Below are 13,277 nucleotides of genomic sequence, written 5' to 3'. Positions count from 1 at the left end.
CTGAAAAACATGTGACAGCTCATGTACTAGAGAACTACTTTAAAACAACTGAATTAAAGATACTCTAAGAACTACAGGAAGATGTGGACAAAGTTAAGACAATGACACATGAACAAAATGAAAATATAAAGAATACCTATAAAGAAATTCTGGAGCTGAAAAGTAAGACCATGAAAAATTCACCAGACGTTTTTAAAGGCAGATTTGAGGAGGCAGAAGAAAGAGTAGGCAAATGAACCTAGAACAAGGGAAACTACCAAATGTGAGAAGTAGAAATTAAAAAATAGACTAAATTAAAGTGAAGGGAGGGGCTGGGATTGTGGCTCAGTGGTAGAGCACTTGCCTAGCACGGATGAAGCACTGGGTTTGAACCTCAGCACCACATTAAAAAAATAAATAAAATAAAGGTATTGCAACCCAAAAAACAAAGTGAAGGGAGTCTCTGAGGACGTTTCTCATCAGAAACTTTAGTAATCAGAGGACAACAGGCCAATATATTTAAAGTATTAAAAGGAAAAGTATTAAAAGGAAAAACAATGTCAACCATAAATCCTATATCCAGCAAAACTGTCTTTCAAAAGAGACAAATTAAGACATTCCTAGATAAAAACAGAGGCAGTTCATTACTGCTAAACCTGCCCTCCAAGAAACACTCAAGGATGTCTTGTAGGGTAAAATGAAAGGACACCAGACTGTAGCTTAAAGCCATATAAAGAAATAAGAGTGAATACATGAGTAATTACAAAAGTTAATATTTAACAATTTTTTTTTCTTTTTTTTTGGTGGTGCTGGGAATTGAACCCAGGGCCTTGTGTTTGCCAGGCTAGCACCAGCACTCTACCAACTGAGCTATATCTCCAGCCCTTAACAATGATTTTTAACTCTACTTTCTACATGGTTTAAGAGATTAATATAACTTTTAAAAGACTACTAGTTTAAAAGCTAATATTAATGCTATTTTGACCTATAAGGGACTAATGCATTTTAAACAATTATTTGTTTAGGTTTTGGAGAATACAATGTATAAGTAGGTAAATTTGTGAAATTAAATACTGAAAGGGGTATAAAAAAACTAAATGAACAGTTTGTATATTATTAAAAATAGTATATATAAATTCAAAATCAAATTCTAATTTAGAGCTATAATTTTAGAATCTTAAAAGTAACACAGCAATCACAAAGAAAAATAGCTACAGGAATATGAATTTAAACATTTCCCTATAAAATTTTAACTGAACACAAAAGAAGACATTAATGCACTAAATAAGGGTCAAAGGCTATGAAGCACACAGAAAACAGGACAAAATGACAACTGCTCATATTTATTGGTAATTATTTTCAATGTAGATGGACTAAACTCTCCAATACAAAGATCCATAATGGATAAAACAACAACAAAAAAACACATGTTCCAACTGTGTGCTGTCTACAAGGGAGACTTTAGATTCAAAGAAAAGGAAAGTGAAAGGCAGAAAATGAGTATGGAAAAACATATTCCATTTAAATAAATAGTAACCAGAAGATAGCGGTAATGACTACACTAATATCACACCAAATAAACCTTTTGTTCTTCGAGGCACTGGGATTAAACCCAGGGGCACATTACCACTGAGCTACATCCCCAGCCCTTTTTATTTGGAGAAGAATATTAATAAGTTGCTAAGGCTGGCCTTGAACTCATGATCCTCCTGCTTCAGCCTCCTGAGTAGCTGTGATTACAGGTGTACACCACTGTGCTTCCAGGTCAAGTAAACTTTATATCAAGAAAGATGACAAGAGATAAAGACATTATATATTAATAAAAGATTTAATACAGCAAGAAGATACAACTATGTTACTACGCACCTAATAACAGACCACCACAATATCTGAAGCAAAAATGAATTTGAGATAGCTCTCCCATAATAGCTGGAGACTATCAATCAATTTGCAACAATAGCTACAACCACCAGACATAAAGAAGTAAACAGAGGGCTCAATATGATAAACGACTAGATCAAACAAATACACAACACTCTCACAACAGACAGACACTGTGGAAAACAGTATGATGGTCCCTCCAGACACTGAAAATAGAATTATATGATCCTGCAATTCTATGGTATATGCCAAAAAGAACTGAAAGCAGAGCCTCAAAGAGGTATCTGTAACTCTGGAAAGCAGTATGGAGATTCCTCAGAAAACTTGGAATGGACCCACCATTTGACCCAGTTATCCCACTCCACAGTTTACTCCTCGGTTTAAGTCCAAAGGACTTAAAATCAGCATACTACAATGATGAAGCCGCATCAATGTATACAGCTGCTCAATCCACAATAGCTAGATTGTGGAACCAACCTAGATGCCCTTCAACTGATGAATGGATAAAGAAACTGTAGTATACATACACAATGGAATATTACTCAGCCATAAAGAATAAAATTATGGCATTTGCTGGTAAATGGATGAAGTTGGAAACGATCATGCTAAGTGAAATAGGTCAAGCCCAAAAAATCAAAGGTCAAATGTTTTCTCTGATAAGTGCAAGACAATATAAAGGGGGGCAGGGATAGAGGAATGAAGGAACTTTGGATGGTGTAGAGGAAAATGGGGTGGGAGGGGGTGGGGGACAGAAAGATAGTAGAATGAAACAGACAGTATTACCCCATGTATATGTATGATTACATGAATGGTGTGAATCTACATTGTGTACAACCATAGAAATGAAAAGTTGTATCCCATTTGTGTACAATGAATCAAAATGCAGTCTTTAAAAATAAAAGATTTTAATATTAAAAAGAGGTATTTGTACACCTCTGCTCATGGTACCATTTTTCACAATAAAGAGTGAAAGCAATTCACATCCATCAACATATCCATGATGAAGCAAAATTCATTATATACATGCAATGGAATATTATTCAGCCTTAAAAGGAAAATTTCCTTTTAAATTTAAAGGAATTTAAATGGATGAATTGGTGATATAATACTAAGTGAAATAAACCAAAACAAAAAAGGAAATACTTGTATAATTCCACTAATATGTAGTATTTAGGGCAGTCAAAATTGTAGAAATAGGGAGACAGAGAGAAATGTTAAGTTATTATTTAATGAGTATAGTTTCAGTTTTATGAGATGAAGAAGAGTTATAGAGATGGATGGGGTGATAGTTGCACAATATTATGAAAGAATTTAATACCACTGAACTGTACACATAAGAATGGTTAATATGGTAAATTTCATGTCGTGTATCTTACCACAATAAGAAATGGAGAAAATAAATGTTAAAAATTTTAAGAGAGTATGTATGTTTCCTTTAACAAAACAGACAAAGCTTGGTGGTGCACTATAATCCCAGTGGCTGTGGAGGTGGAAGCAGGAGGACGGTGAGTTCAAAGTCAACTTTAGCAACTCAGCAAGACCCCCATCTATAAATAAAATACAAAAGGGGCTGGGCATGTCGCTAAATAATTAAGCATCCTGGGTTGAATACCTGGTACCCAAAAAAAAAAAAAAAAACCACACAAGTGTTTCAAAATTTACTGACCTTTTTCTTTTTGGCAGAAAGGGCAATAATGAGTCTAAGTAGTATGCTACCAGTTACATTTTCTTAAGAAGGGTAATGATTTAATCTGTTCCCCTTTCAGTTAAGGACAAGTGAAAAAGTATTTTTATTTAAGAAAAACTGCTTCTATAAAAAAATGCTTTTCAAAATTCATATTTGGAAATATTTCTGTCATTATTCAACAGTTTTTTGAAAGATCTAAAATGTACTCCATTTGTGTACAATGAATCAAAATGCAGTCTGTATAAAAATAACATTTTTTTTAAATTTAAAAGAAATAAAACCATTTGTTTAAAAAAAAATCACTAATAAAAACCTTATGTACACACAATAAAAACATGAAACAATTTTCTAACATTTGAACCCATTTGTTGTTGTTATGAAAGTACCAAAAGCTGATTAGTTCTCAAGAGTGATTATCAACATAAAATGTATGTTTACTAGGTAAACTTCAGTAAACTACACTTGACTAGTGAATGATACTGAGGGTAATTACTGTGACTTAGTAAATGTAACCTGCATTCCAGTTCTTCCATTTGGGAATTACATTTTTTTGTGAAGTATCTTTTTTCAAGCAAGATAATCACTAAAATAGGATCAGAGATCCTTATTACTGTAGCAAAACATCAAATGATAAAGCATATTTAATTACACTACTCACTGTAAATGAGATTGATGAAGACACATTAAGAGTAAGACCTAAGAAACATTCTTCCCAAAATGATCTACAACTTTAATGTAATTCTAATTAAAATCTTAAATGAGTATTTCATAAACTTCCAAGTGAAACTCTAAAATTTATTTTGAAAGATTGGAAAGGCCAATAATACCGACAATACCCAAACTCATTTTGAAGAAAGCTTTAATAAAACGATGTGTTACTAACAAAAGTCTCAATAAACGGAACAAAAAAAGAGTACCTGGAAATGGATGATGCATGAGGCGGCATAAAAGAGACATATTAAGTATCAGTGAAGAATGGATTGCTGAATAAAAAAATGTCTGAGATATAACTGGTTATCTATACTGAGAAAGATGAAACCAGAATCATGTTATCATAATAAAAAATACCTAAATTAAAATTTGCATGCACATAAGCATGCAAATGTAAAAAGACAAAAATCAAACTATTTGAATACAAATGTTTTCATCTTAAAAACAAAGTACAAAAACTACTAAAATAAGTATCTACATAATTGCCAGTCAAACCAAGTAATAAAACAATCGAAGCACTCTAAAACTGTCATGATTCCTTGTCCTTCCATACAATTACCTTTATGATCTTGGGAAGAGAAGGATTTAAGATATTTCCCAAAAGACTAAATTTTAGAAGAACTCATTGAGTAAAAAATACACAGTGACACAAAACAACAAAGAAGAGAATAAATTAATTTAAAGCAGTTAAACAGAACAAGAGGTCTCTATCTGGCAATAAAGAAAAAAATCACAATAGCCTTATGGTTCTTAAAAAAATTAAAAAGTAAGCCACAAAAAGATATGTATATGATTTACATAAGTTTTAAACATATTTCAGTAGCATATTTTGTTTACATAATGGGTGTGAATGGTAATGATTCCTAGCAATTTTAAGGAAGGTTTCTTTCCAAGAGATAAGAGAAAGAGCACACCAGTGAGGAACCTGTAGCAATGACAGCAAAATGTTAGCATCTGCTTAATCTGACAGTTCTATTTCTCTATGTATTTTTCTACAGGACTGAAATGCTTCACAATTTAAATAAATGTTTTTAAAAACAAATTGCTAACAGCATACAAATACTTTTTAAGAAACAAGATAGTCAGAATGGTACATGAGGGATAAAGAGAAGTATTTTATTTCCTAAGGATGGAAGATGCTGGAGTATATTCATTTGTTGAAGAGGAATGATACATTAAGGTGGAACATATTAATGTAAAAGAAGAGAAAGATACCAAAAAGAGTAAAGTTCCAAAAAGAGAAATCAGACTAGAAGAAGAAGAAAAAAATACACGTGGTAGGTATGTGTGCAGGTTCAAGGATGAAAAGGTAAGGTCTCTAGAATCTGGGATACAAAGTACTAAATGTCCAAGTAAGCAAATATATAATAAAATTGGTGGAAACAAATGGGCTAAGCTTTCAAAAAACAGAAACAAGACTCAGATGGTTAAATAGGATGAACTGCGTGTGAAGTCCCACAGAACTACTCAATGACAGAAAACAAGAAACAACAAAATAAATTAGGTTAAAGCAGTTAAATAGAACAAAGTTGGTCCTTAACTATCAACAAAGAAAAAACACATTTATGATGAATAGGATGAAAAAAGTTAGTGAAAATACAAAGTTACTTAATGTCTAAATATCTGCTTACTAACATAAAACTGATATCCTGCTATCTATTACATTACAAACGATATGAATCAAAGAACAAGGCTTTAAATTTTTTAATAAGTTACACATCTAATTAATAAAGCATAACCACAAACTTTCTAGTATCCACTGAAATTAATGTAATTTGTTTCATAAATTAAACACAGTTGGCATAAGGGTGCATTGATCTTTGACTCTAACACTCAAGAATAAATAAAGCCCTAGAAAAGTTATTACTCCACAAGAACAATAAAAATTTGGCAAATGTGGTCAAAATCAACATTTTTAGTACTCTAGAAATTACCCAAAAGCTTTCAGCAACCCAGGGAATGAAGAAAAATATTTAAGTTACAGGAAACCATATCTAAAGAAATTTTAAAATACTTAAGCTTTACTTTGTTTACTTATTAATCACAGACATCACTTAATCCTGTTATTGGAGATATGCAAATGATCAGAAAGATTAGGAAAATCATATACCTGAGGTAATTATCCAGTAAGTATTAACTCTGCTAAATGCAACAAACTTCAGAAAACTATAAAATGCTGAAGGACCTATGAAAAAATATGTACTTCCTCCTCTTTCTTCAGGTGAAAATACCTGCTGTATTTCTGGCATTTTGAAAATACTTTAGGTAACTGTAGTATCTCTATCAGTATAAGTTAAATAAATAAACAAACATGGCTTTTACTACATTTTATTTCTAATTTGTGTACCTGGCTAAAGGGGAGGGCAATAAGGGATGAGAGCTAAGATTCTTCATTTATAGTGCTTTTAACCAACATTCTCCAATTCTCCATAATCAACCTAAATATTTATGGCATAATAATAAACTTCTCTAAAGATTAGTAAACCCAAAAGCAAACAGACATGTTCAATAAACTGATGGGAAATACACTAATTTAACTGAGATACTGAGATTTTTCCAAAATAAGACAATTATTCAGATTCATATTTCACTTAAAATATATGTCAAAGAAGAAAAAAACTACAATAAAAACAAACTTACTGGGTAGCCTTGACTATGTCCCATGTACTATAATCATCAATATGAGTTTTCCGTCCAAGAGGTTCACCATATCCATGGTTATAATGGCTTTGGGGTTTGATTTCCTGTTAAAGAAAAAAGCATACAGGCAAGAGATGAGAAAAAGAAAGGGTGTAGAAAATAATTAAAAATGAAAAATCTTTTTGAAATGATTGTTTCAGTTCATTCATTGTTCACATCCTCAAAATTTAAAAACTATAAGACTAGGAATCAGTGACCAATCAGTAACTGAAATCCATTTTTAGTTCCATAGAACTCTTATGGCTTCATGAAGTCAGCCCTCATTTTCAGAAGTTTTTCTACTACTCTAGCATAATCCCTAGCTCCAACACACTAACCTATTCCCCACATAAGCTCTAAGGTCCTAAAAGAAAGGAACTTCTGTATTCTCGGAGAATATAAGACTATTATTATTCTATTATTCTCAGATACTACCTTTTCTCAAACACCTTCATACTGAGGACTTAATATTCTACCACTAGGGAAATAAAGAACAATGCTATAGTGCTAATAAAATATAAATCTGCCCATACAGTATATGCTATATAACATTTCAGTCAATAGACCACAAATATGATGATTATCCCATTAAGATTATAATGGAACTGAAAATTTCCCAAAACCTAGTATTTTTACTGTACCTTTTCTATACAAATATTTGCAACTGTATTTTAACTGCATATTCAGTTTGGTAACATGCTCTGCAGGTTGTGGACTAGGAGTAATAGGCTACCTCCTGCAGTCCAGGTGTATAGTAGTCTGTTCATTCAGGACTGTGTAAGTATACTCTATGATGTTCACAGGACGATGAAGTTACCTAACAAAACATTTCTCAGAATGTGTCCTATTCATTTAGAAAAACAACTGCAATTCTAGGCCTATCAATATCCTTTAAATAACTTTTTGTATAAAAATTTAATTAAATAACAATACCAGAGTATTACAGTATTCAAACCTTAAATATTGCATACAACTTTTATTTAAAATAAGAAATTTGCTATAGTCAGCTACCTCAACATAACACAGCACTAAGATACAACGGTTTCTTTTCAATGAAAACAGAAAAACTGAGTATGTCCAGCTCTAATATCATTTTCACATTGCAACAATTGATGCATTTAAATATAAATAAAAGGATAAATCCTAACAAAATAATTGGAAAGTGTTGGGGGGTCTCAAATTAATTGTGGGTGTGTCTAAGCCATCTCTAAGAGGAGGTGTGCCTCCCAGAGAACTCTGCATATTATCTCACCTATTAGACTGCTTCATTTGGCAACATCCTGCTCAAAAAGAATTCTATGACACCCCAGAATTTACTGGTTCAGACAGCCCTAGGTTCAAACACAATTCTCCCAAGATGGAAAGAGATACTGGTGTGCCCAAGTAGCCTCATGGCGCCAGCTTCCTGGAGGAGAAAGAATTACTGCACAAGTGATAAGTCCCCAATCAGGCCAACTGCCCCACAGCCCCTCGCTTCTTGTTTACCTTGAAGAACTCTTCCTCACCACAAATTCCTTCATTGTGCTTCACTATAATTAAAGCATTCTCGAGGGTTTTTCCCCTTTGTTAGGATCAGACCCACCAGGACTTTTCCACCCAAGTCCCTACTTTCAATATATTTCCAAGGCTTCTGCTTTATTTCTTGATATTATTTTTTCACACTTTTATCTCCAGCAGGCCCACACCACATCTATGATAACCGAGGGTTACTTATTCCCTCCCACCAGGCTGCAGTGAGAGGAAAGAACTACTTAGAACAAATTATATTCTCTTGCCTCTAATCATATCACCTACCACTGAAATGTAATAATATAAAATTAAGAAAAGTTTACTGGATAAGTCTAATGTAAGCCCCAAATGTAGAAGACTACCAATCTGGATGTTTTAAAAATTAGTATATAAGTATTTTAATCTAAAACAGGAATTGTAAAATTTTCACAAAAGCAAATTCTGCTTAGTATACAACCTTTCAAAAAGCTAATGCTTAGTTCTTTATGAAAATGCTATAGCCAATATTAAAATACCACAGTAATAATCATATGTCCATATTAGCAGAAGAATGGAAACATCTCATAGTTAAGATTCACAAAATACTGTTAACTAAAATGATTTTTAAAGAAATTATTCTCAAACTCCATTAAAATTAGAACATGGACAAGAGTTAACTATTTGGGGTATATTCAACATTCTTAATAAGTGATAAAACATTTAAGATTTATGCATCATCTTTTTTAAAATTTCTGAATTTACACTCCCCACTGAATTCCACTTTTCAACTCCTCTGTGTTCTACAATCAGGGGAAAGATACTTCTTAGGTTAATAATACTTCCTTCTTTCTAAGTTCTCTTTTCTGATTCTATTTTCCTCTACAAGAAAAATAATTTTTGAACCTTCCATTCTGACTTTTATAGGGCTTTCCCCTGAGAGACAGTAAGAAACTGGTGATAGCTTTCAAGCAGAATGGAATAATATAACCAAAAAAATAAGAAACTGCTATACATAAAGCTCTCAACAAAATACTTGAACTCAGAATCATGCATGACAGGGTGAGGCGAGTGCAAAGTTTCAGAGTATATAAAAAGAAGGTAATCAACATAAAAAATAGATGTTTTAAAATTGAAAACCAATTACAAAAAAAGAAAAAAAATCCATGATGAACCCAAACACCAACCTTTTAAATACAGAACTTCACCATTATTGATTTTTTTTTCTTTCACATTAGACTCTACAATGGCTCAGAGCAAGTACTACAAAACATAGCGTCTAGCCCTCAAGAACTCTGTAATGCAAAATGCAAGGACAATGAAGGAAATGAAGTGAAAATTATGAGCAAGAGTCTGCTGATAAGTTAAAACACAGAAATAAACAACACAATGTCCAAAAAATATAATTTCTGAAAGCATTCAAACTTGAAAATCAGCTAAGACCAGCTGCTATTCTTTGTTACCAAGAACAAATATATTGCATGTAATGAATATCCACAAATGTTTCTTTTTGAGGATTACTATCTAAAAGAAGACTATCATGTGTCTTTAATTTCATTTTCATTCCTAGAGACCTCACTTACTTATGATTAAACTGCATTCTCAGCTTCTCTATCAGCCATTTTGTCTTACCAACATTACCAGATGTGATCTTACAAATGTTACTGAAAGTCAGTCTTTTTTTCTCAGTAATATTTTAAAATTAATTAATACCAAAATCTACTTTGCTCTATTAGGTTGTTTTTACTTTCTAGGAAAAGATATCTGATTTTTTAAAAGAATGTTTTTCAACATAACCCTAGAGCAATTCTAGAGTGGAAGAATTAATCTTAAGCAGAAGAAAGGTGGCTAAGTAAAACTCAACCTTCTTTATTACCAAATTTTGCAATATGGAGCTTATTTTTCTCATCCTTATACAGACTCAATACTGGTTCATCTCTAGGACTAATACCTTGTCAATGTGACAAAGGACAACATTTCATCAAGATAACCATAATTATTACTAGGCCTAGACTAAACTGTAATTTTAAAACTTAGAAAAAAATCTTTTTCAAAAGAGAATTTTGCTATGTTGCCTAGGCTGACCTTGAACTCAGGCTCAAGTGACCCTCCTGCCTTAGCTCCCACAAGCAGCGAGGATTACAAGTTTTCGTCAAAGTGCCTAACTCATAAAAAAATTTTTTTTTAAATGTGCTCACATAAGTAAAATTATGTTTTACTGACTGACCAACAAGTAAGTACAAATAGATGCTGCAGAATCACCTCAAGGACTAGCAGAGCAGGTAAGATTAAAAAGAATCAAAGGATTCAAGCCCAACTCATTTACTCCCTTCCTAAACAAAGTACTTTGCTATTTATGTGCTTTTAGATTCTTTTTTTTTTAAAGTTAAAAAAAAAATAAACTTACTTAGCAGTTTATTTGCACAAAGAACAATTCATGAAATGGGCAGGACTTACAACCATAAGAAGTTCAGAGAGCTAAGTTTTACATCATGAGCTGAGGGCTTTTAAAAGCTCGCCTCAAAAGCAAAAAAATATATTACTTGGTTGGATGCAGTCATTGGTCATATTTGGGTATAAATGTGGTAGAAAAGTTTCTAGTTAGAAGTTAATTGGCAGTTTCTGATTGGTAAAGTCTGCTAGATAGTGACTAGCAGTTTTTCACTGATAAGAGCTGAAATTTCATTTTTTTCTGTTTTTGTCAAATGAGGATTTGAGTTGCTTATGTAGGAATTTAAGGCACTGCAAGAGTTATCTTGGCCTAATGACCTCCCAATTAAATCTTTTTTAGTTTAGGGCTTTATAATTTTTTTTTCAATTAAAAAAAGATTCAGCTTCTTTTCAAAAAAATTCAGACATTTCTAAATTAGAAGTACTCAAAGTCCTTTCTAAAACTAACATATAACTTAATATATTAATGTAAATTATAACTACTTGGAAGATTCTTAATCTACCTAGATGTCAAAGATTTTTACAAGTCCTGACTTTGGCAGCTGTTTGAGAACCTGAAGGAGAGAAATTACCTTCAGATCTGCCACTAAACAGGTAGAGAGGAATTAGAAGAGTTGGGATAGACATACCAGCTATATACACTACTGCAAGAGAAATCAACACAACATAACCTAACTCAATTATACAGTAAGTACCAGGTAAATGATGGCTCATGTGTCAAGATAGTAGATACCATAATTCATATTTACTCACATCCCTGTTGGAATTATATAGTAGTCTCCCCTTATCCATAGGGATATAGTCCAAGACCCCTGCTGGATACCTAAAACCAGAACAGTACTGAACTCTATACATACAATGTCTTTTCCTATACACACAGAAATTTAATGTGTTTTACATCTTAACTAAGCATTTATCACACTGTGGCTACTGCAGCCTGAGGTGCAAGAGCGAAACTAGCACCAATTTCTTTTTCCTTCTTCACAATTTTACACAGGAGATTTGTTCTTATTGTAGGTCTTAGCAACCTCAGCATCTTTTTCTGTCCATATTAAGTCAAAATATTTTACCTTTTCACTTAAAGGAAACACTTTTTTACTTCTCCTTGGCTTATCTAAATTGCCAACACTACTACTCTTGTGTTTTGAAGCCATTATTAAGTTAAGTAGGGTTGGTTTAAACACTTTGATACCTGAGACAAGACAGTTGATCTGGTAAAGTAGGCAGCAGCTAAGTAATCAAAGGTCAGGCAGTAGATATAATGTGAGTACAGTAGACAAAAAGATGATTCAGTCCCAGGCAGGATGGAGCTGGATGTTGTCATTTTATCATGCTATTTAGAATCACACACAAATATATGAATTGTTTACATCTAGAAGGCAAACAGTAATTCGAACAGGGCAAAATACGGTGGCAAATACATTCATGAATACATGCTGCAATTCTCAAATAATTAAACTGCATTCCCAAATCAAAAAAAATAAGAAGCAGCAGCAGCAGCACCAGCAACAGCAGAAGAGGAAGAGGAAGAGAAAGGAGGTGGAGGAGGAGGAAGAGAGAAGAAGAAATCAATCCAACAAAACTCTACACACGTGGTTAGCCACAAGGTTACACAGGTAACCTGCCTGCCTTTGGTGCGTACTTCATAAATGAATTAGCAAATCAAAAGGGCTTAACCACATGCTTATGAAGTACTTTCACTGTACAAATGTCTGATACCAGGTACCATTCCAAAGGACCAGACTCTGAATCAAGAAACTAAATAAGCTTAATTATGTCATTTGAACTACTTAAATTTAATTCTATTAAATTTATGATACTAAAGCATTAAAATATGGCTGCCAAGAAGACAAGGAAGGAAAAAGAACTCTAAAGGTACTTGATTCACTTCTAAGTTCTATTTAATACTGATAAACCAAATGCAACCTTAGAACAGAATGAAACAGAAGCTCACAGATGTAGTTCACTGGAAAAAACAACACGATTCTTTACTCATATTGTGAAACAAAGGAACAAAAAAAATTTGGCAAAGAATGAAAACTTCAGCAGTGTACTAAAGTCTGAAGATACCATATGAATTTTTAAAGGCAACTGGTTTTCTTTGCATTGCATTATTTTCTTGGTTATATATATGTTTTATTTTGTACTGTCTGACAGCACAAATATATATTAGAAAATAACTTTCCTTTAAAATGTAATTAGTTAACTTTACCAGCAGATGGCACTACTCTCAAGGCAGAATCTTTTAAGCTACTTAATGCATCATCTTAAGGGAAGATTGGATGAAAATGATTTGGTTGAGAACATATAATGGAAAGATTTCAAACCAACTTTTTCAGGAAATACCAAGTCCCTTATATAATATGTATTCTGCTGAGTTCCCACTCCCTAGATAATGGCATGT

The 13,277-nt window shown here is 32.7% G+C and overlaps 1 protein-coding gene across 1 annotated transcript in view; it reads right to left on the bottom strand.

Moving 5' to 3' along the window:
• Positions 1-13,277, bottom strand: part of ZDHHC17 (zDHHC palmitoyltransferase 17) — a 90,228-nt gene that overhangs the window by 51,035 nt on the left and 25,916 nt on the right. The window contains exon 2 of the mRNA XM_079142544.1: positions 6,899-7,002. Within this exon, the coding sequence (XP_078998670.1) occupies positions 6,899-7,002 (104 nt within the window). The remainder of the gene's footprint in view (positions 1-6,898; positions 7,003-13,277) is intronic.

Source organism: Sciurus vulgaris, assembly GCF_902686455.1.
Source record: "Sciurus vulgaris genome assembly, chromosome: 5".
Taxonomy (NCBI): domain Eukaryota; kingdom Metazoa; phylum Chordata; class Mammalia; order Rodentia; family Sciuridae; genus Sciurus; species Sciurus vulgaris.
The sequence above is the reverse complement of the archived record's forward strand: the minus strand, read 5'-3'. Positions and strand labels throughout refer to the sequence as shown.